The sequence below is a fragment of the Xyrauchen texanus genome, chromosome 9 (genome assembly GCF_025860055.1).
Source record: "Xyrauchen texanus isolate HMW12.3.18 chromosome 9, RBS_HiC_50CHRs, whole genome shotgun sequence".
NCBI classification, from domain to species: Eukaryota; Metazoa; Chordata; class Actinopteri; order Cypriniformes; family Catostomidae; genus Xyrauchen; species Xyrauchen texanus.
Window position 1 is genome coordinate 10,310,551 of NC_068284.1, and position 25,640 is coordinate 10,336,190.

The window sequence follows — 25,640 nt, forward strand, 5'->3', positions numbered from 1 at the left end:
ATACACCTACAGTTTGTGCATATACATCCGCAGATAGCACAAACACTCCCACCCATGCCCAGTTGCACTTGGATTTAGCGCTCACACAAAAATTCAAGTAGGTGCAGCTGCTGGCCGGAGATATCCAAATGGGCTGCAATCTCCCAAAGACTGTGGGATTATTCCATAAGGGGTCAGGGTTACTCAAAAAGGGGGTTGTGCCAATTCCAAATGGTTAGGGTTACAGAGAGGGTTAGGATAAGCGCTCCCTATATCTTTGCTGGCGGTTTGGAGCGATCGGCCCTTTTTGAGTTCTGCCTGCAATTATATCCTTCTTTAAAAATTGGACAAGACATTGCACACAGTCGTAGCAAATAGCACTCCACCTAATGCAGGTAATAAAATAGAGCTCTTTACCTTTAAAGTTAATGTGAAATGTCATTCGAAGCCCATTATACTTTACTGAGTAAAGAATTAGGGCGGGACTTGATCATGAAAAAGTGGTCTTTATTTGTCAAATGGTAGGAGGAGAGGGGTTGAAATTTAGGAGGGCTTGGTGATATTAGCTTACAAGGAAATTCAGTGGCAAAGCAAGTTCTTACATTTTGATAAATATTACAATAATGTCATAATGTGCAATGAAAATAATGTGCACCTAAAATGTCCTGATTGATTTTTAGTGATTGCTAGTCTGCAAGTATGCAGTTCTTTTTAACATTTAGTGATTCAGATTGCATGTAACCTGCTGTGTAGTTATTTTATGCCTCTACCATGTTTCATCCTTGCTTTCTCTCTCTCTCTCTCTCTCTCTCTCTCTCATACACATGCATGAGCTATTGACAATCACAGATGGCGAGGGAGGTGTTCTTATCTTTAAAAACACTGAAAACCACTGAAAAGCACAAAAGATGATACATCTGTTTTTATCTAAGAGGGACACAGAATCTAAAAGATTATTATAAAATTTCTATGTGTCATAATATTTCAGATTTAATTAGCATTAGAATTTAGGGCATCCCCTGTTGTGTCGGATTAAAGGGTCATTCACAGTGAAAGTTTACATGAGTATTAAGGTAATTACAGGATGAAGACTTACTGATGGGATTTCTTTTGACCCTAATGGGATAGTTTGATGTTCACTGTGGTGGCGGGGGCATGGTTGAGTATTCGTCCAGGGAGAGAGAAATTGGTATGGGTGCACACCCCTGAGTGCTATAATGTCTAACACCTGTTTCTGATTGCAGTACACACTGGGGAAAGTGATAAAAAGGGACCACACCAGAGACGAAGGAGAGAGAGCTACCTGAGTGAAAAAATTGTGTTAAAAGTGTTATCTGATCTGATGAGTGTAATGCTGAAAAGCCACTTTGAGTTTGTTTCAATAAAGTTCTACCTTTGAGTTGTAATCCCAAATTTCCCGTTTCCTCCGTTTCCACCCTACGATCAGCATTAATCTACTCATGGACTGCACCAGATTTGCCAGTTATTGCTGTGAAATGTTACCCCACTCTTCCACCAAAGCACTTGCAAGTTCCCAGACATTTCTGTGGGGAATGGCCATAGCCTTCTGATCCAACAGGTCCCAGACATGCTCAATGAGATTGAGGTCAGGGCTCTTCACTGGCCATGGCAGAACACTGACATTCCTGTCTTGCAGGAAATCACGCACAGAACGAGCAGTATGGCTGGTGGCATTGTCATGCTGGAGGCTCATGTCAGGATGAGCCTGCAGGAAGGGTACCACATGAGGGAGGAGGATGTCTTCCCTGTAATTCACAATGTTGAGATTGCCTGCAATGACAACAAGCTCATTCCAATGATGCTGTTACACACCGCCCCAGACCATGACGGACCCTCCACCTCCAAATCGATCCCGCTCCATGTTACAGGCTCATTCCTTCAACGATAAATGCGAGTCAGACCATCACCCCTGGTGAGACAAAACCGTGACTCATCATTGAAGAGCACTTTTTGCAAGTCTTGTCTGGTTTAGCGAAGGTGGGTTTGTGCCCATAGGCGACGTTGTGCCGGTGATGTCTGGTAAGGACCTGCCTTACAACAGGCTTACAAGCCCTCAGTCCAGCCTCTGTCAGCTGATGGAGGGATTGCGCGTTCCTGGTGTAACTCTGGCAGTTGTTGTTGCCATCCTCTACCTGTCCCGCAGGTGTGATATTCGGATGTACCATTCCTGTGCAAGTGTTGTTACAAGTGATCTGCCACTGTGAGGATGATCAGCTGTCCTTCCTGTCTCCCTGTATTGCTGTCTTAGGTGTCTCACAGTACATAGTTTGCGATTTATTGCCCAGGCCACATCTGCAGTCCTCATGCCTCCATGCAGCATGACTAAGGCATGTTCACGCAGATGAGCAGGGACCCTGGGCATCTTTCATTTGGTGTTTTTCAGAGTCAGTAGAAAGGTCACTTTAGTGGCCTAAGTTTTTATAACTGTGATCTTAATTGCCTACTGTCTGTAAGATGTTAGTGTCTTAATGACCGTTTCACAGGTGCATGTATATTCATTGTTTATGGTTCATTGAACAAGCATGGAAAACTTTGTTTAAACCCTTTAAAATAAAGATCTGTAAAGTTATTTGGATTTTTACAAAATTATCTTTAAAATACAGTGTCCTGAAAAAGGGAAGTTTATTTTTTGCAGAGTATATATAATAGTAGGGTGTAAAAATGCATTGATTGAAATTACATATAACTATAACAGAATTTAGTTATCGATTATTTTTTATGATTATACCCAGTTTGTTACTGAGGCTGCCTTTATTTACAGGTGTGTTCACCAACATACCATCAAAACTAATTTTAAGGGTTAGATCAGGTAAATAGCTCTTTAAGTTAAAGATTGCAGATTACCAGTTTTTCTTCTGTTCCACTCAATGCATCACACATAATTCTTATCCAAAAAATTTTAATCAGTGAATGTAAAACCTAGTGTCACAAACGCCTACGAAGGCACCTTCCCGATCGGCCACCGGAGATCCGATTCACCTGAATTCTAATTACCTCCGCACCCACATACCGGGCTTAATTAATCCACAGCTGATCCCCATTCATCTCCCTCTATTTAAGCTACACGCAGTTACACACTCACTGCGAAGTCTTGTTTGTTCCGGCTACACTACTGAGCGTTCTAGTTTACATTCTTCATTGCTGATCTGTTTACCGACCTTGCTTTCCCTCCTGACCACGATTGACTGCTACCTGCCTACCTGAACTCTCCTCTGCCTCTCCGTATTGCTGTCTGCTGCCTGCCCCGACATTCTGCCTGCCTCACCACGCTCTCAGCCTGCCTACTAGTGCCCTGTTCACCCATTGCTTGACCATTGCCCGTTCACATCTGTGTGTTCAATAAAAACTGCTTATGGATCCCAACTTACCTGAGTCCTTGTTACACCTAGTTTATTGTTTTTTGTCAATATTCCTGTAAAGCACAAAGTGAATTTGTGCCTTTAGCATATTATCCTCGAGCGAACACATGCATGGACATGGTAGTTTGTATATTTAATTTAATTTAAACTGACTGATCTCAGTTCAGAAAACATGTGACAAAACAACATGGTGCTGACCACAGCAAAGTTTTACATTGAAAACCTGCTTGAGTCAAAAGATTAGTCACTAGTTTCATTAGTTTAATCTGATATGCCATTTTTTTTTATTTGAGCGCTTTTTGCGAAAAGCCACGCTGTTCAACACAATGTATACTAATGTGTACTTAAGTGATTTATTTCCCCTTAGAAATCCAATATTTACTGTGCATTTTCACATTGACAATCAATGGGTTCATCCAAAAGCTGAAAATGCGTGCTTTCTGAGGCTTTATATTGAGTTAGGAAGAAAATAAGGTCCACTTCAAACTGTTCTGAGACCAGTGCAGACAGACAACACACAGGAGGTTAAGTCATTCACTAATAGGGAGCAAGGGAGCATCCTATAACTCTCTATGCAGCTAAGTTCATTCAATCAAAGCTTCCTATCAGTAGTTCAGTTTCATGCTGCTGATGATGTTTGAACCTCTTAACATGTTTGGCAGACATGGGGCATTGGTAATCAGTGCATAGATTCAGAATTTATAATGTATAATTTTATTTTAACATGGTTGGCAGTGACTGGATGATGCTGGCCATTACTTTGAATGAGAATGATCTATTCTAATTTCTGATGTAATGTCTGTAACGTCTCAGAAACTTGAATAACCAATACTCCTGGAAACAATAAATTATTTGTTGAAAAACAATCTGACTTTCTATAGCTTGGTGTTATTTAAAATTTAGCAACTTAGTCCCATTGCCCACATATGTGGACATCTGTGTTTAGGAAAACGATTTGCTCTTGAACATTTTTTCCCCTTGTTTATTAGATTCTACCAGTTATGCTCGGTTCTCAAAAGGTTATGAAAAATAATTGTTCCAAAATGATCTCATTGTGAAGGAATTTCAGATGCCATGATTAAATACATTTAGATTCAATAACAGGTCTACCTGCTCCATTGCTAAATGTTGCATTGCTTAGTAAAGTCATTATATGAGCTAAAAATAAATATGAGCTAAAAATAAATGAATGCAATGGTTGTTATTGGTATGAGTAACTTTATTGTACTTCAGTTGCACACCCTGTTTTTCCTTGGCTCACCCAGAGCCTTGTTTTTGGTTAATGACAAATGACAGGGAGAGGGAAAAAACTGATCTTGCCTTTTAATTTTGATAAGGAAGCAAAAAATAAATACAGTAAAACTTTGAACTTACAGGAAAGTAGAGGAGTACAGATCCCGAAAGTATTGCTTCAAGAAGAATGAGACCAGATGCTCTGATTCTCTGAAATACAAACACACAAAACAAGAAGTTGAATCCAATGCATGGGATTTTTAGGCTGTGACTTTTATTTTGTAATATTGTTTTGGGTTTATTGTCTTGTCTCTGGGTGTGTCTCAATCAGCTCAATCAAAGATCTAGATACATCCATTTATTCAATAAATCCAAGAGAGAACTTGAACAAAAACAGCAAGACAAACTCAAAACCAGACAAAAACTGAATACGACAATGTTGTTTGGACATTGTCTTTACAGAGTTTTTCCAACAAGTTAACTAGCAGTAAAGTACTTACCTTGTTGTGTCGAAAGTGGTAGACAACAACCATACTGATGAAGTCCAGAAGCATGCAGAAGCCTTGAAAGGAGACCATAGCTAGGCAAAGGACAGTGTCCTTCTGAGCCAGACACGGTGTGTCATCCCCGCAGAACGCACAGCCTTCTCGGCAGGGCAAGCACCTCCCGGACACTTCCCATGATTTGTCACTGTATGCGCCCTGCTCTGATTCTAACAACAGATGGATGGCAAGAAAACATACATGGATTCATTCAAACCTGGTCTGGTGTGAACCCATATATTACCATATTTCACATCTTTCTTACATGCAGTACATTTTCATATATGTTTTCATATATTGATAAACCTTTTAAACTTAAAGGTATCAATTATTTATTGACAGTATTTTTTGTAATATCCCTTAACTAACAAAAGCCAGTTCCTTATGGTGTGTGCTAGACAACTCGAACTCAGAATTTTCCCACCTGCTACTTGCAGTGTAATGACTGGACTCAGTGAGTATTGTCATTTGATGACATTTCCAAGATGGTGGTAACCAACAAGCATAAACCGGAGCTAGGTTTTGTGAAGCATAAAAACTAACTTTTAAGTATTTTTACTACACAAAATGTTAAAATATGCAATAAATACAGTACATTTACAAGATAGTTTGTGTATCAATATATGCCTACATTTTAGCCTAGTTATCTTGTGAAATAGCTACTACTGTAGATTGCCAGCCAGCTAGCATCTGGAAGACCGTGAATCCCATTAAATTTGACACATGTACATGTGACCGTGACGTGTGATTGACTGAACACATTGAGGTCAGAGGTGGGTATTTCAATTCAGTTATTCCCACCTTCAACTTCGTCTGGAACACAGTATTAATTACATCATCCTCCATTAAGTGACATCATTTTGATCAAACATCAGTAAGTATTGGCTATTGATTTTATGATATCTGTGATGTTATGTGGTATTTATTGGTTTGTTATACTATTATTAATGATAGTGATCAATATTGAAATGTACAAAATTAGGCATAAGATGGTTAAATAATTAAATAGAAAATGAACTAGTTGACATGGCAACATTTACATAGTTTGGATATCATTTAAATAATCAAGGTAGAATTAAAAGATGTACATATTTTGTATACTAAAAAGTGCCTGAGTTTGACCAGAGCACATGTCTGAAAGGCAGTCAAACCACTGGAATGCAACACAATAAAATGCACTAAATTCTCTGTGTGATTTCCAAAGAGTCCCAGGGCTTTTGAAATATGTACATGAAAGCATTGGCTTATTAAATATGAAATTATGTAAAGTAGATCATCCGCAGTGTGCTTGGATAGAGCAGCAGCTTTTGTAAACTGTGATTAAAGTTCACATTTGTCTTAAATGTAAATTTGCCAGTACTCTCCCATGTTTATGTTACATCAATAAAAGTAGAGAAGACTAATTTCATTGGAAACTCATAAGCTATTTTTACATCAGTTAATGTGTGTGTGTGCGTGTGTGTGTATTTAAGAGTGCACTATGAAAGCTGAAGACTCTCCATGTTAAATGGATTTACTCAAAAAGGACAGGTATTTTACTTATTAAGCAATACACTAATCATTTTGTTTTGGTAAGGCAAACATCACTATTATTATTGCTCATACTTAAGGTTAGGCATTTGAATCCTACTCAAATTTGGCATGTAACTGATCCTGCACCATTTGTGCTTCAGACCTGAATTCTGCTTCAAATCATGCAGTTTGTTAAGAAGAGTTGTGCTATTACTTTTCCAAGTAATCAGACTTAGATTTTTGCCTAGTGAAAGAATTCCCAAAGACTAAAGGCCTTTGCACAGCAAACGCAAATTTTTGCCATGATTCACATTTTGAATTTAAACAATGGATTCCTTTGGAGCAATTCACATCTGAAATGAAACTGGTGGCACTAAAGCACATAAAGCTGTTTTGACCACTGACATTAATTGCTGATGTACCTCAAGGATGAAATCCTGAACCAGCAGTGAGGATGTGTGTTGCATCAAATGCATTAAAAATAGAAGAAAAAAAGAATTCTTATTTAGGTTCTCTTAACATGTAAATGTATCAAATTGCCTTTGTATACAAAAACACAGTAGTGTCTACACAAAAATATATAATTGCTATTGCTGTGTTATCATTTACAGTCATTGACAGCTTGCTGTTGTTAAGTTTAACAGTCTCTATTATTGGGTCAGACTGAAGATGCGTTTTGTAGGTTGGGATTTGTGTTTTGTTGTGCACATAGACTCTTTAATTCATAACATGCAGTGTTTTGAAGTTTTGAAGTAGATGTACGTGGCAATAAGATACAATCAGTACTCTTTTGTTCCAACTGACAATATTTATTTTAACAGTCATTAAATCAAACACAGTGATTTTAAACAAATGTACCTAACAAAAGTAAATACAGTATGTGTGGCAGTGGTACATAAGCCTAATCAGTATTGTTCCAATTGAAAACATCTCAGGTTACTTAACTATAACCCCTGTTCTCTGATAAAAGTGGAACGAGATGCTGCGCTGATTTAGCGCTTTGGGAACGTCTTTAGAAATGACCAGCTGTGAATATGTGTGCAACACATCAATTAAATATATTCAAATTTATAGTCTCTGCTGGTGACATCATAGGATGCACCTGTAGCAGGGCTATAAATAGATGTGTCACAGGTGCATCGTCAGGTATTTTGTCCGAAGAGCAGTCCTGGGGCATCCTCAGTGCAGCAATGAAGGTCAGCATCTCGTTCCGCTTTTATCAGGGAACAGGGGTTACAGTAAAGAAACCCGAGATGTTCCCTATCAAAAAGCTACACTTTGATGGTGCTCTGATTTAGCGCTTTGGGAACGAGAATACCCACGCCGCCGCACTGTGGATGTCCGGACCTCTTACGGTTGTGTAGTTGTGCTCACAAGAGCGTGAGAGTTCTCAGACATGAGCTTGTGATGTAGACTCAAGAACATAAGAGTCCGGAGTGGCATGAACATCCAAACTATAGAATCTGGCAGTGGGGCAGTGGGGCAGTGGTGGCTCAGCGGTTAAGGCTCTGGGTTACTGACCAGAAGGTCAGGGTTCAAGCCCCAACACCACCAAGACACCACTGTTGGGCCCTTGAGCGAGGCCCTTGAACCTATCTGCTCCAGGGGTGCTGTATCATGGCTGACCCTGCACTCTGACCTCAGCTTAGCTGGGATATGTGAAAAATAAATAATTTCACCATGTATATGCAGAAATGTATGTATAATGTGTGACAATTGATCAATTTATTTTTATTTATCTTATGAATGTATGCGGAGAGGATCAGCCTGCCGCATAACTAACATGTTGCAGCACCTCTGGCCAAAGCTTTAGAGGAGGCGACCCCTCTGGTAGAGTGAGCCCTGATACCTACTGGCGAAGCTTGACCGTGTGCCTCGTAGGCCAGGGTAATAGCATCCCTCACCCAATGTGACATAGTTTGCTTAGTGGCGGCCGCCCCTTTGTTACGGCCCCCATCACAAACGAATAGTTGCCCTGACTTACGCCACTGGCTAGTGCGGTGGACATAAGTCTGAAGGGCACGGACTGGACATGGTCCGTGAAGCCTTTCCTGCTCCGGCGTTGTAAATGGCGGGGAGCAGAAGGCTTCGAGAGTGACCGGATGTACGGTCGAGAAAGGAACCATAGGCAGGTAGTCAGGATGAGGGTGCAATATTGCTTTAGCCATTCCTGGGGCAAAATCTAAGCAGGATGGCAAGACAGACAGAGCCTGCAGATCCCCAATTCTTTTTAGAGAAGTAATTGCCATAAGAAAAACCATCTTGAGAGTCAGAAGTTTATCAGACGCTGACTCTAGAGGTTCAAAGGGGTCTCAACCAGACCCTCAAGGACTATTGCTAAGGGATCCTCAAGGACTATTGCTACTTCCCATGAAGGGATCCTGGTCCTAACAGGAGGTCTCAAATGCATGGCTCCAAGAACAAAGCGAGCGAGCAGAGGATGTTTCCCCAATGGCATACTGTCAATCAAGACATGGCAAGCCGATAGAGCAGCCACATAAACCCTGAGAGTGGCAGGGCATGTGCCTGCTGACAATTATTCCTGCAGAAAGTCCAGAACTGAAGCAATCTGGCAGTTAACTGTATCTGCATTATGTGCACTGCACCATCTTTCAAAGACACCCCATTTATTGGCATAACTTCCTTCTAGTAGAGGGAGCCCTAGCACTTAGAATGGTCTCGATAACTTCAGGTGAAAGCCCAGTGTCCCTCAGTTGGTACCCTTCAAGGACCAAACATGAAGGTTCCACAGCTCGGGCCAGGGATGAAATATTGTCCCCTGCACCTGAGACAGAAGGTCCCTCCTGTCTGGAATAGCCCAAGGCGAGCCGTCGAAGAGAGACATTATCTCCGAGAACCATACCCTGTTCGGCCAACACAGCGCTATCAGTAAGCGGCAGGACCCTTGCTGGTGAACTCTGGCCAAGACTCCCGGGAGCAGAGAAACCGGAGGAAATGCATACAGGTGCATTCTGGGCCATGTATGTGCCATCGCATCCAGACCCAGGGGGGCTGGGTGACTCGGAGAGAAGTAGAGGAGACATAGCGCTGTCTGTTGGGAGGCGAAGACGTCCACTTCTGCTCTGTAAAAGCTCAACCAGATTTGTTCCACTACCTCGGGGAGAGTTTTCGACTCTCCCGTCTGTATTTTCTGTCTGGACAGTAAATCTGCTCCCTATTCAGGCATCCAGTGATATAAGCTGCTCTGATTAACAGGAGCTTGCCCTGGGCCCAAAGGAGAATCTGCCATGCCAGTCTGGCGTAAACGTAGACCTCCTTGATGGTTTATGTAAGAGGCTACCGCTGTGTTGTCCACCCGCACCAAGACGTGGCAGCCTCTGGAGGAAGTATTTCAGGGCCAGAAATACAGCCATCAACTCAAGATAGTTGATGTAACAATCAAACTGACTACCCTCTCATTCCCCTCGAGCTGGACAACGACTTAAGACCACTCCCCAGCCCGTCAGGGAGGCGTCTGTCATTAGCAACCTGCGATGGCAAGACGCACATAGAGTGGGACCCAAAGTGAGGAACCGCGGTCTGAACCACATAGAAAGGGTACGTAGCACGTAACACTTATCAGCCTTATGGGACTGGCCCTTGGATGAAATCCCCAGGCTTTGAGCCACAACTGAAATGGTCTCATGTGCAAAAGGCCCAAGGAGATCACTGAGGATGCAGTTGCCATGAGACCTAGGAATCGTTGATACTGACAAACAGTGCAACCTTGGCCTAGCCTGACTTTGCTCAGGGTGTTCTGAATGGACTCGATTTGAGCAGGAGACAATTGTGCCCACATTGTGATTGAATTCCATATGATCCCCAGATAGGTAGTTTTCTGAGTGGGAGAAAGGATGCTTTTCTTGGCATTGAGCCTCAATCCCAGAGAAACCAGATGATCTAGGATGATATTCCTGTGCTGTAATGCCAGTTCTTGTGACTGTGCTAGTATCAGCCAGCCATCTATGTAATTCAGAATGCTGATGCCCCGGAGTCACAAAGGAGCCAGTGCTGTATCCAAGCATTCCGTGAATGTGCGGGGTGATCAGGCTACACTGAATGGAAGAACCCGATATTGGAAAGCTTCGCCCCCGAAAGCGAACCTCAGGAACTTCCTGTGTTGTGGCACACTTTCTATATGAAAGTGCGCATCCATGAGATCGATCGTGACCAACCAATCGCGATGTTGAATTTGAGACACGACCGTCTTGACGGTTAGCATCTTGAACTTGAACGCCCTCTGAGCGATTCAAGCCTCGAAGATCTAAAATCGGACGCAACCCTCCATCCTTCTTGGGGACCAGGAGGTATCACTGTAGTAACCTGACTCTCTCTCTGGAAGGGGAACATGTTCTATGGCCCCTTTGACCAAGAGATTTGCAGTTCTTCCCACAGTAGACATGATTGTTCCAGTTTCACGGTAGTGGGAACCACGCCGTTGAAACACGGAGGACACAAACTAATTGAACTCTCTAGCCTTTTTCTACTGTTCTTAGGGCCTTCATTGAAACACCTGGCAGTAGTTTCCACACTGCCAGGTTATCTGAGATGGGTTTTAGCCCTTTTTTTTATTCTGACACTTCCTGTTGTGGGGATGTCGAGTGTCCCGTGTCCTGGGCTACGGCAGGAAGCAACGGAACACCCTACATTTCGCTGGAAACCGATAACTCCCGACAGAGGCGGCGGGAATGGAGCGGTTTCGTGGGGAGAGTGGGTCTCTTCAGAGATGATGCAGAGCCAGGCGAGAGATAACCCCCACAAGTGGAATACCCCTGTGTCTCAGCACCCATGATAGTCGAATATGTCAACGTCGAGGGCACAAAACACGGGATGTATAAGGATTCCTCCATGAACCTCGTTATGGAGGTCATCGAAGATATGAAGGAACAATATAGCATTCCCTTCCTTTTATTTATTTTTATAAAAAATTTTTTTATAAAATAATAAATAAATTCTAACTCCTAACAGAGGAAAAGAAAGCTTGAGAAGCACAACTCACACAGAGTGGTCTGAAGACAAAAGACCTGACAATGCACCTGTGACGCATCTATTTATAGGCCTGCTACAGGTGCATCCTATGATGTCACCAGCAGAGGCTATAAATTCTAGTCAATTTCATTGACCTGTTGCACACATATTCACAGCTGGTGTAGCTTTTTGATAGGGAACACGTTTTAACCATTCAAATTAATTTGTACACACATTTTTTTCTAATCACCCCTTTTGTAAAGCAGTGAATGAACTATGGGCTTGATGGTGTCTGAGCTAACTCTTTATCTTTCTGTCTCTTTAGGACCTGTGAAACCTTCAAACCTTTAAACTGTTTTCAAACGTTCAGACCAGAAAGAAAGTTTTGGCATATACTTACTTGAGAGGCCATTGAGAGCCACTCGGCTTGGGTGATAGAAACCACTCTTGCATTGGCACTTGTACTTGTCCAGCACAAATCCATGGCCCAGAATCGGTTTACACTGAGAAAGAAAGAATTTCATCTTAGATCTGGATATCATCAGTAAAACTATGTTACAATTGGCATAGAATAAGAGGTCGGGGATACCCCTTGTTATAATTGTAAGTATATTATTTGTCACTAAGGGTTTTCTTAACTTAAAGCTGAAGTGTGTAACTTTTGTGTTACATAATTGTGTAACATTCATAGTTTTTTTAAGCAAACCGTCACATGAGACGCAACAAGACTGACTCGACCAATGGTGTGCGTTGATCATCGACAAACAGGGGGCATTTTCATTTTTTGAAAACAATGTTTATTTTTGCAATTCCATCGGTGGTGCTGTTGTGGCTCAGAAATTACACACTTCAGATTTAAGGTGTTTCTTGCAACCGACTGCTTCCTATCAAACATAAATGTGCTTTACGGATACGTGTAATGTGTAATGTCACTGAAAATTCAGCAACTAAACACAGATTTCGAAGTTGGAATTACACAGATTTAGGTATTTTATATTAACAACTTGAGAGCTTGCTGTGGGTCTGTATTGAAAGGTTTATACATTAAAATCTATTTCTCTGGGAAGAAAATAAAAAGTCACACTGCCCACATGGGCTCAGCTCAGGAATAAGTCTGCTCAGCAAATAGACCATCTGTGACAGAAAAGCCAAAGCAATGTAAAAACATTTTCATGTATAAAAATGTCAGTTATATGTCTATTTTGACAGTGGATATACTGTATGTGTAGCAGTTTATTTTAATTGCCATTTTGGCAACATTACGGTTAAGTCAACGGGTGACGTTCCAAACAGATGGGCCCACGACAGCTCGTTGCAAAGAGCCCTTTAAAACGACTGCTTCAAGCTGAAATAAAATCACTTTACATCAACAACAATACATGCACCAAGAACATTGCGCCGTTTTGTGCACTGTTTCAAGTCAAGAGTGACACGTCCGTCTCTTGAGATTTGAAGAAAATTCAGCACTCAGTCTGCTGCATTTGAGGAACTGAAATGTATTCATGTAAACTAGTTCGGAATAAATCGCAAGAAAGTGGTACACCAAGTTCAGAAAGCTCTAGAAATACTCTGGAAGCAGTATGAAGACTAGAAAAGTGAAGTTCTCACCATGATCTCAGAATTGTTTCTAGTTAAATTAGTCTCTCTTTCACCTTTATTTCAGCAAGAAGCACCCAAATGAGAACTAGACAAAAGTATGCATTTGGGGCTTTTATTTAGAGGATAATTGCCATTACATTACAGAAAGAGAATTTGATCATGGATATGTTTTTCATGATATTCATCCAAATGTTGGTGGCAATTTATTACCAGAAGGCAACGCTTTATGCCAGCTGAATGTTGATTCATTCACCCATGTGGTTCAATATCTTTCTTTATCCAAAGCAACATGATTTCATTATATTCACAGTTACCCTCTAAGCAAGTTGTATATGAATATAATGCAATAATAAAAGCCTTGCAGCCTTCCAGTGTAGATAAATGTGAGTGACCTGAGACATTTGAAAAAATGATTGCATGCTTTAAAATGTTAGAGTAACTGTATTTAACTCAGTGTCAGCATAAGCTGATTTATGAGATCAATGTCAGTGAAGATAGCAGTGATTAACCTCTCTGCTCCAAGCCTCCAACTTAACTTGACCGCATCGGGATATATTTGGATTTGCGTGTGCTTGTGTGTGTGACAGCACACCTTGAGGGATACTTCTCTGCCCTGTTGTGACCTATCCAGCACTACTGTCATGATAAATAAATGAGAGAATGTTTCAGGGGGAAACTCACTGAACACTTGCACTGCTTTTGTGCACAGTTTAGTATTTCACCACAAAAATCGAACTAACCACCTGCAATTTTAGTTTAGCCAGGTGCACACTACTGTATGCTAAAAATATTGTTGTGCTTTGAGAATATTAAGTCATTGGGCCTCATTCATGAAACACGAGCAGAACTCATTTTTGTGTAAATCGTTCGTAAAGCCGGTCTGACATACATTTTCGGATTCTTCAGACTCTTCCTTGTCTGCTGTGTTCAAGGCCGTACCCATGTATTGTACATTGTGGGGGAACAAACCATTTTGGGGGTGGGGGGGTCATGGCTGTTGAGGTTACAAATATAATGCTCCTCTTTGGTCCTTTAATATAGTAAAGATGCTGAATTGTCTGAATAAAGGCTTAAAATGCGATAAAGGCCCAACATTTTATAATGGTTGGTTTTAAAAGATACATGCATTTTTAAAGTTCACACGGGACAAGACAAACACTTGCTAGCAATTCACCTGTTTCAATCATCTTTCTTTATTTTTTCTGTGGTCTTAAAGAAAAGATGAATATAATTAAAAAACACAATTTCTTTTTTCATTTTTGATGTGTCTGTAAAATGAAATGACTGTGTCAGCTGACTAGCAAAAAGAACATACATAAAATAATTTATTGCCCTCAAGTTGTGCCTCATTGTTTTTTCCTCCCTGTAGAATCTTAACACAATATTTTCATCCTAACGCTGCTCTTTTCCACACAAAACACTTCATATTGACCACTGCTGTCAAGGTCCAAAGAGAAAAATATCATAAAAGTAGTCCATATAAAACTTAGCTGCTGTATGGCCTCAGAATCATATGGACTACTGTTATAATGTCTTAATGCTGAACCTTTAATAACGATTTTTTATTATTTGTCCTTTTTGAAGCGTGACATCTTCTGCTCATAAACTGTTATTCTATGGATTAGCGCTGCTTAAAATATCTATTTTTATGTTTATGAGACAAACTGGTCATACCTGATTGTTGGGGATGGACTTGTCCCCCTCAAAGTGTATTGTGGTTATGGCTCTGGCTGTGTTTGTGTCTGTGTTTGACAGCTCACCATGCGGCTTGTTTACTTTCTGTTTGACAGTTGTCACATGGTGGCGCACATGTGTTGCCATTGACTGATTGTTGTCATCTGTTTGTTCGTGTATTTATTTGCTTCTGTGTGTGTGTGTGTGTGTGTGTGTGTGTGTGTGTGTGTGTGTGTGTGTGTGTGTGTGTGTGTGTGTGTGTGTGTTAAATGATGGGAATTAACCTTATAAAAAATACGCTTTTATTTAGAAACGTTTCTTTGCTGCTTGCATTTATTTTTTCAAAGTCTAATTTCTTTTCCCAAATCTACATATTTCCAGTGAAGTTCTTGACATGGGTTTGTGTTTGATTTCTAAAAAACAAAAATAATAATAATAATATACATATATATCCATCCATCTTCAACCGCTTATCCGAAGTCGGGTCGCAGGGGCAGCTGCTCCAGCAGGGGGTCCCAAACTTCCCTATCCCGAGCCACATTAACCAGCTCTGACTCGGGGACCCCGAGGCGTTCCCAGGCCAGTGTGGAGATATAATCTCTCCACCTAGTCCTGGGTCTTCCTCGAGGCCTCCTCCCAGCTGGACGTGCCTGAAACACCTCCCTAGGCAGGCGGCCAGGGGGCATCCTTACCAGATGCCCAAACCACCTCAACTGACTCCTTTCGACGCAAAGGAGCAGCGGCTCTACTCCGAGCTCCTCACGGATGACTGAGCTCCTCACCCTATCTCTAAGGGAGAAGCCCACCATCCTTCTGAGGAAGCCCATTTCGGCCGCTTGTACTCTCGAGCTAGTTCTTTCGTCATAACCCAGCCTTCATGACCATAGGTGAGGGTAGGAACAAAAATTGACCGGTAGATCGAGAGCTTTGCCTTCCGGCTCAGCTCTCTTTTCGTGACAGTGCAAAACCGCCCCCGCTGCCCCGATTCTCCGGCCAACCTACCGCTCCATTGTCCCCTCACTCGTGAACAAGACCCCGAGGTACTTGAACTCCTTCACTTGGGACAATACCTCCCTCCCTACCTGGAGTACGCACATATACATATATATGAGCTCTATTATTTATATTTCATAATTTAGTATACTGAATCACGTTAAGTTGACGTATGTTCGGTGGTAAATGAGTGAACACATCATGGGCAGGTGCGTAAACAATTCTGTGGGGGAAAAAAAGAAAAAGCCTGCAAACTGTCTTATAGCTTTTAAATCTGTAATATCTTACAGCGCTTCAGTCAAAGACCTTCTTCAGGCATTCTATCAATTTCCTTAAAGATTGTTCCTGTTGTAAGGGAAGTATATCACTGTACAGTCTTGGATTTATTTGAAGTTTCTCCAATTATGCTGGCGATGCGCTCAACTATACGAGAGAATATGTTAGACTAAGGGTGTAGATTTGCCTTGAATATTGGGGGGTTGCAGCATGAAGCATCTACATATTTCCATTGATCATTTGATCATGGTATAAATATTGGTGGGGGGTGTCCTTGCTTGTTTTGATTATTGGGGGTAACCCCCAATAATCAAAACAAGCAAGGACACCCCCACCCCTGGAAACTAGGCCCTGTGTTAGACATCCTCCTACCGGCATGAACTGAAAATGTTTTACACTAAAGATTCATGTCAAACCATTTTTATTGAAGTCTTGCACTATTTAGTTTACAAAAGAACCTCTGATGACAGCATAGATGACTTTGCTAAGATGACTTTTGCACATGTTTACCTTCTTCGTTGAGTTACAACCTTCTTCTGTTTGTTGATCATTAAAAGAGCTGCATTTGGATCCTCTCTCTCACCTCATCCCTACACAAACCCCTGACTGAAGAAACGACCTTACAAAATGTATCTAGCAGCTTTGTTCATTCAGTTGAGCTGGGCAGATTTTCTGCATCATTGCCAGCCTCACAGGTTTTGAGGACTCCCATCTTAAGTCAATATAAAGACTGGATTATTATATCACAGGTGGAGGGAATTGCCTGAGATTGGAGATTACACATGGAGGGAATATGTGAGGTTAACCCTCTAGTATCTCTAGCATTAGAGGCTCCTCCACTCCCTACTCTGATCCTGGCTCCAGTGGTCTCAGAGATCCCTTCATCAGAGACCACTCTCTTCCAAGTTCCGGTGGTTTCCAGAGACCCCCTCGACAGAGGTCCCTCTGCTTCTGGCTTCCGAGACCCCCTCAATGGAGGCCCTTCCACTTCCAGCTCCTTCTTCTGTGGCTTTGTCTCCTGTGGCTCTGCCCCTCGAGAACTCTGATTGTGTTTCTTGGATTATCAGTCAAACAAATTTTTTTTTTTAATATATATTATTTGGATGAATCTGTTATTTGTTTTGAAGTCATGCGTGCCTTTCCGAACAGAGTATTCAGCTTCGGGCACATTCCTACTTGTTTTAGAGTATTATTTATTGCTAAGTTTAGTTTTGTTTGTTTACGGTGTACTGAAGCTGCGTTTGTTCCCGCATTTGTCATCTTACGCAGTTACCCACGTGACTAGCTTTGCAGCATTAAGGTGTGTCCAGCCTTTTTCACTTAACGACGCAATAACATATTGTATATATTTGATGGGAATGCTGGCGCAGAAGCGGAAGTGGCAGCCCTTGTGTGAAGCCTTCCTCGTGTGAAGACCTGCAAGTCTACCTGTGCAAGTACACCGCGCAAGGATACCGGTAAGGTGCTACTCACCATAGCACTTAAGAATCTTTTTTACATTTTTTACTATTTTAATTTTTTATATTTCCTTATACATTCCCTTATGTCTACTCCAATCATAACATGTGCCCTCAAGACCATACCTGTTATCTGTTACAGACAGTTTAAAAGATATAGATGCAGGACACAATGCAACCCACACAACCTATGGCCAATCTGCACATCAGCACCTGCTCTGCTTTCTTTTTAGGTTGGACTCTGGAACTGCCAGTCAGCTGTGAACAAAGCTGACTTCATTCCAGCCTTCACCACTCAGTCCACCTTCAGCATCCTCGCACTGACAGAAACATGGATACGTCCAGAAGATACAGCAACACAACACTATTTTTGCTATTATGCAAATGCCCTAGTTGCATGTGAAATGAGATACAACACTATGCACACATTGTCCAATATATTTTGTAACTGCCTTACACCAAAATCAGGCTTTGCATATACTTCATTACACTGTGACAGATTCACCAAAAAAAATATATATATATATATATTTGATTAATTTCATACAGAAACAATTGGGGTCCTTGCAGTGGTCTGGGGTGTAACAACAGTGTGGAAATTTCTTTTTTTTCTGCGGACAACCCGGGTTCTTATCTGCCTTTAGACAAACATTTTCCCATCCTGTTTTCTTTCTCCATTTTTTCTCCACTTCCTTTAATACTACTTATAATAAATGAAAATTAATCAAAAGGTTGATTTTTCTCTCAGTAATTTGGTCGCGGTTAAGGTCGGGAGTTGAGAGAATGGTTTGATCCGGGTAAAATTAACCATTGTTTTACTGTATTAATATTGTTGAAATCATGATTTTTGACCGAATCCATCGTTTTCATGCAATTAACCATGGCATTACTACAGTAATATGGTATTAATATATTAACCATGTTTTGATTTTTTGGTTACTATGATTTTACTACAAAATATCATGGTGATACTATGGTTACTGTATTAAAACCATGGTTCAAGTCTCAATTCTCATGTCTCATTTATTTATAAAGCACTTTCAGACTGTACTGTAGAACCAAAGTGCTACAGTGTAGGTTTAGGGGTAGGGGTTATTGTAGGGTGTCTGTGGGACTCTAAATATACACCATGTACATGCGGCAGTAATGCCCCTATATTGTGTGTTAGTATTTCATTACGGGTGCAAATAGAAAAAATGTATAAAACATGCCACGTGATAAGATGCGCAGATTGGAGACGTAGAGGCAACTGAGATTCATCCTCCACCATCTGGATTAAGGCGAGTCAAAACGCCACCACTAGGACTTACAACACATTGGGAATTGAGCATTCCAAATTGGGAAGAAAAGGGGAGAAAAAAATCTTAGAGGGAAACTTGAACCTCCAAATCGTGCTCGTCACTCATTATAGAAACACTACTTACTTACTTCCCATTACTTCCTGGTTTTAAAATGGGAAGAGAACCCAGGTCTCTGAGGCTGCTGACACAACACACTATCAGTTGCACCACAGGAGAAGGTAAACACATTTGAACTGATGCAAAAATATTGGCAGATGCCACTTGTCAATAACTTGGCAGAATGGTGTTGAAGTCAAGGTACTGGAACATTCGATAGCAACACGTTGACGTCCCATGTGATGCAGCTAAGTTTCAATATTTTATTTTTTTTATGTTTTCTTTAGCTGCAGAATAAGTATTGAGTTCAGAAAGTTACAGTATGTTTTCACAGTGCAAAGAACAAAGACAAATTGATTCCTCATGATAAGACTCATTTACAATACTCCATAAACACCATAACTTAACATCTTAAATCTTCAGTTCTAGAGTCATAACAAATAGTAATGAAGCGTGAGAATTTATGCAATCGGCTCTCTCATTATATTCAGAGACAATAGCTTTCTGAGGACAGTCAATGAGATACACTATCTCACATAGCACACAACATTACCATTAAAACTAATGAACTAGAAGAAATGGCACAGCTTAAGAAAGGACTTTTGCCCTTTGGGAAAACTGCAAGAAAAACACTGCTTGGATGTGGCAAAGCTCTGATTATATGGTGGGCCTTCCCTCAAGTCGGCAGAGTTTTATTTCTCCAGCTGAAACAGAGAGACAAAATCAAGCCTGACGTCCACTCAAACCATTATTCTTGCAAATCCACCTCATGAACAAAGACATTGCAGGACATTTATTGCATACGATTCAGGGATGTACTCAGTGTCAACCCTTGGGCTGATGTTCTCTTGGCTTATCTTCAATGACAGGAAAGATTTTAAGAGGCACAGTCCTGATGTCTTAGGTAGGAATGAGGCTATAAATAGATTGCAGCTCTGTGGGAGTGATACACACACACACACACACACACACACACACACTCCCCTTTTTCTCAGATGGAAACACCCAAGTAATTCCTCTGTATCTCTCTCACAAACACAGAGAACCCTCCCAAACTGTGTTTTGCTTCAGTTGCTGTGGCTGGAAGCAAACCTTCCGCTTGTGAAGGCTGGCATGATTTTCCTATCTGCTTTTCTTCCAGTGTTCCCATGGGGTGGACCAAATAGACATGGGGAACACTCAATAATTCAGTAAGCCCGCTGCAATCCATTATACTGCATTTATAATGGATCATAACTTACTGGCAAGTTCTCTACACAAGGCAACAACTTTTCCTTGAAAAGACTAGACAAGGCCACTTGTCATTAAGACTCATCGTATAGATGAAAAAGGGATCATCTAGGACTATAGCAGGATGATATGATGGTTTATAGAAACGTTCTGGTCCTCTAATATGAGTGGGTTCCAAGAGTGCTGATATTTAGAATAACAGCACTGGTATGCTATATTGTGTTGAAAATATATGTTAGTGATTGCTGTCAAAAGTCTACATATATCAGCCTGATCTCAAGAAAATAATGTGATTGTGATACAGGCTTGGGATCTATGCCTTAGTGATGGGTCGTTCATGAAAGATTTGTTCATTTTGAACAAATCATTTATGTGACTCAGAAGAACAAGTAGTCTCAGAGAGTGATGTTTTCATTTTGTGTTTGCCACGCATGCGCATTGTGCAACCTCCATTCGTTTGTTATGTGAAAACCACATAGACACTGTACAGGAAACAGAAATTATTAGTTCACCTTTCGAGTCTTTTCGTTCTTTTCTTTTCAAGTAATTCGTTCTTTTGTCAAGTGAGTTGTATACTCTATGTACTGCACTGCATAGCATATACAGCTGTCACGTGACAAAGAACGAACAACCCGGACAAGAACGTTCACCAGAGGAGAACTAATAATTTCTGTTTCTCATAATTTGTCCTTGGCTGCATAATCATTTTTTCCTTATTGGGACTATACTCAAATTTTGCGTAAGTAGACGTGTTGGTTGGATTTGGCTATTGAAAATGTAACATTTTATTTTAATTCCGCTCAAATGAATGAAATGGCTTGGATAAAGATTAGTTCATTTTGTTGAACGAGACTCAAAGATCCAAGTCAGTAAAATGATCTGATCTTTCCATCACTGCTATGCCGTAGTCACGCATCGTAGCCGTAGAACTACTATGCCGTATTCACGCATCAATAATCTGAAGATTTTCCCAAAGATTATCGATATATAATCCCCCCGGAGCAACCTGGAGTTAAGTGCCTTGCTCAAGGGCACAATGGTGGTGGTGGCTGTGGGGCTCGAACCAGCGTCCTTCTGATTACCAGATATGTACTTTAGACCACTAGACCACCACCACTCCACCACAATAAATTAGAGATGGTCGCAAACCTGACGCGTCTGGTGGATATGAAGGTATGCACACCACCGCCCACAGACGTTAAGCTACGACTCTGCAGGCTGAACATAGATTATTTACTCTAGCCATCACTAAATTATATATTGTGTATATGTATCTTTCATATAGCCTACACAATGTATTTTCAGTTACAAGTACAGCAATATTATTGCTGTGTAATATGAGTAATTTCAAAAGAGTAATTTCAAAATAATTAAATGCTATATCAGCAGCTGGGCTTTTTTCTCATAGTAGTTAACACAAATGTTTGTGCCATGCTTGCTTCGAGAATTTTTTCACACTATTTTGAGCAGTTCTGCACTTGAGCAATGACATAACAGATAAGCCCACACAGTGATGTGATTTAGCATTCTATACCTTACAGAAACATCCAAGCCAACCCAAAATCTCACTGGCACCGAAGCAGAACAGCTCGGATGGTATAATTAGCTCTTGCAGAGCAACTTCCAACACAGCTTACACCAGTCAAACAGGAGATGATAAATCCTCAATTTAATTAATTTAAAATACAAACAAAGATAATGAACCAATCTGGAGGGAAAGTGAAGCTTCTATATAATGCTTTGGAAAATACAAATGAAGTATGAGGATATTAGCATAGGATGCATTTAGTGTTAAGATGACACTGTCACACTGGCTCAGTCTGCAGGTTATAAAACAAATAGTTCTGGTTCTGGATGCTGATTGGTCAACAGCCTTATTTTCCTACGCATCCGCCACAGACAAACGCAAATGCCATGCAGTGCATTTAAAGTTTTGATGAGTTACCACAGCAACTGCCGCTCTTGCAGTGGTACTCACTTTGGCAAAGCAATCATACTGCGGTGTGAAAAGACCCCAGCAGGGGGATGGGGGTGGAATAAACCCTGGGTTCATAACAAGCAAGCAATCCAAGTGTGTCTTTTATGAATACGAAAACGAATATGATGGGGTATTGTCCACAGTGGGTTGCAATGGAATGCTGTACGTCCGAGTGTGATTTTTAGTCCCAATTATTCATGGCAACAGTCATTATATGTTGAAGTGATGAAAGCTTCATCAATGAAGAGAGTGCACATTCACTCACCTCCATAGATGTCAAGTTACAGCGGTGAGTGCCAGCAAACCAGCCACTGCTTGAGCACTGGTCAATGTCCACATCCTGTACATTAACATCTACACGAACAACTCCTCTACAGAAGGAAAGAGAAAGAGAATACATGTAAACAAAAATGTTAAATGCCAGTGCTTGCAAGGCAGCAATATATAGTGTTAAGTTATTAAGTAAGCTTAAGTTTTAGGATTTGGTTCCGCATAAATAATTTGTGTTATCACATCCGCTTTGCTGCTTGCTGTAAACTGCACACAAGACTCAACAATAAGCAAATAGTATTCAGAATGGAATACTAGCTTACTGCTTACTGAATTCTGCACAGTATACACTATATACTACTTATTATATTATTATTATTATACAGAAAATTCACATATTTTGTGCACAGAATACAGTACATACTGTGGAATGGTAGTATGTTATTCCAAGCATAGCCAGTGTTAATTCAGTTACAGTATAAATGGTCAAATATATGCATGGAAGACAAGACCAATCACAATTGAGCAAAACACAGTACAGTATACAATTGCATCTTCTCTCTCGGCTAGATTTTGAATGGTGAACATTTTATTCATGTAAGTCAAAGAGAGATTTAAAAGGAAATTTCCCAGTCATCCAGGACTCTTAGCCTCGAGCCTTCCACAGCTCTGCCTTCCACGGCTCGCCTTCCATGGCTCCACCCCTCGAGCCTCCCACGGTTCTGCCTTCCACGAATCTACCCCTCAAGCCTCCGACAACTCCGCCTTCCATGGCTCTGTCCCTCGAGCCTCTCCCGGCTCTGCATGACTTCGTCGAGCCTCTCTCAGCTCCTCCCACAGAGTCTTCCATGGCTCCTCCCACAGAGTCTTCCACGGCTCCTCCCACAGAGTCTTCCATGGCCCGCTCCCCCAGGGACTCTTCCTCAAGCGGCTCTGCCCGCTCCCCCAGGGACTCTTCCTCCAGTGGCTCCGCCTGCTCCCCCAGGGACTCTTCCTCCAGTGGCTCCGCCCGCTCCCCCAGAGACTCCTCCTCCATTTAAAAAGTATTTTTACAAAAACCCAAAAAGTACATACAGCAGCACACCTTAGGCTGAGATTATCTGCTAAACCAAGTTTAAATAGCGTCTACTGGGACTACAAAGTAGCGTGTACTTAAAGAATCATCCACGTATCGCAGCACAACATCCAATGATGCAGTAACACTCCTCAAAGTAAGATCAAATAATTCCTCTGAAAAATGTCAAAATGAACACCATTTTAGATGCAAAACAAACCTTGATGAATCCACCAGTTTTTGTAGTACTTTGCATTAACTACAGCCTTGTTATGAGCTGAAAACCTTTATAAAGACATTTCAATGTTTTTCCCCCGGGGATGAGATGAGCTAGAGCCATCATTATACTAAAGAAAGAGTCTGGCACTTAGAATGAGAGAAGGGAAGTGTTGTTATCACCTCTGCACAAGCACATTCTGCACATGTAAACTGATTTGCAATGCTGCTGGTGGTATGATGCAAGATGTTAATGCAAGTACTCTCACATTCTAACTAGAAGGGGGAAACTGGCCCCCTGGTTCATTATGTGAAAATGAGAGTTGTTGCCATAAGCCTTTACTCCAGATAACAGTCCATTACAGAGGGCTCCTCTTTCAGTGTCTGAACGCCCGTATGGTCCATAAAGGCATGTTATCTGAGTACTGTGAACCATGTTGTTCCATATTGACTCAACGCTCTTTCACACAGAGGAGCAATTTTTCCAGTACAGAATGTGTTAAGGTAGTTGTTAATAAGGCACAATACATTTACGTTTACATCAAGATGTAACATTCTGTTCTGGTTGATTTTAATGAAGAACGATTACAGGCTCAGTTATGTAGTTAGACTAACTCAGAACTCAATGCATAGTTGTACATGAATGTCTATTATCCATTTGCCTGGTAGAAGCATGAGAGATTTGACCTAAAGAATATGCAGCACACCATGAGCGAGTAGAAATGTATAGACTGTATGCTCATGGTATAAAATGTGTCTCTGAGAAGATAATCACCAGATTTCTTCAATAAGCATCAGATCAGTGAATGTTACACCAATGCCAAATCTGCGGAGGTTTCAGTCACATGACACGGTTTAAAAAATGTATTGGCTTCCAGGGATGCATGTCCCAGCTGAGCAACTGCCATTAAGATGAATGGAAATACAATTTATATTGGACTTCTTTGCATCAGATAGTTTGTGACTATGGGTGGTCTGTGGTTATACATTCTAAGGCTAAGACTATTGAGAAGTGCCTGTCCTCAGGGATGTATTTACTGTGGAGATACATGTACTGACTATAAAGGTTTAGTGAAGAATACTAGTATTCACAGCCTATAAGTCTCCATGGCTGAGTTCAATGGCACATTAACCATATTACTCTTACTACTTCTGCCATATATGGTAGACATAATATTAAGACTGGTATGTTAGTACACCATCCCGAACTTGGCCTAGGAGAGCTACTAATTGAAAACTGGTATCTAAAAATGGTTACATAATGTGCCTGTGGTTTTTAGACAAAATCCACTTTAATGGAAAACTGTGAGTTCAAGTAAATATCCCTTTTCTCATCTGGATTTTCTATTCATTCTGTGGCAGTATGAGGCACCTGGGATATGACACTGATTGTTATTCGCATGGGACGCCCAAATCATCCTTCTCTGCTCATTTCTACCCGTTTCATTATCAAATCCAGTGAAGGCACACAAGGCAGACACCATCTGTCTACTGAGAAGAGAAACAAACACCTGCAGATAGCTAGAGCTGTCATAACTCTCTCTTATCTTTAGGCAGAGAAAATGGAGTGCAAGTAGGCGAGAGCGACAGAGAGAGAGAAAGAAAGAAAGAGAGAGAAAATGTGAGAATGATATCGCTCACTGTGGTCTTCTTTCAATGTTTACATAACATATTTGCAATGCTTCCATTACACTTTCCTTATATTCCATTACAGCGTCTTGATGAAGAAAAGTATAAACAACTTACATGATATGGAATAAAAATAAACAATCTTAATCATGCTGTTGATTACATTTGAGAAAGGCAATCATGCAATTTTGCAGAAAAACAACATGACTAAACAAAATACAGTATATTCAGAAGTGAAGCCTCTTGCAGGTAA

General features: G+C 41.0%; 1 protein-coding gene across 1 annotated transcript in view; it reads right to left on the reverse strand.

The window, feature by feature from the left end:
* Positions 1-25,640, reverse strand: part of gpr158b (G protein-coupled receptor 158b) — a 61,111-nt gene that overhangs the window by 31,616 nt on the left and 3,855 nt on the right. Inside the window, exons 2-5 of the mRNA XM_052134911.1 lie at positions 22,484-22,589; positions 12,015-12,117; positions 5,093-5,304; positions 4,734-4,802 (exon numbers count right to left, since the gene is read on the reverse strand). Coding sequence (XP_051990871.1) covers positions 4,734-4,802; positions 5,093-5,304; positions 12,015-12,117; positions 22,484-22,589 — 490 coding nt within the window. The remainder of the gene's footprint in view (positions 1-4,733; positions 4,803-5,092; positions 5,305-12,014; positions 12,118-22,483; positions 22,590-25,640) is intronic.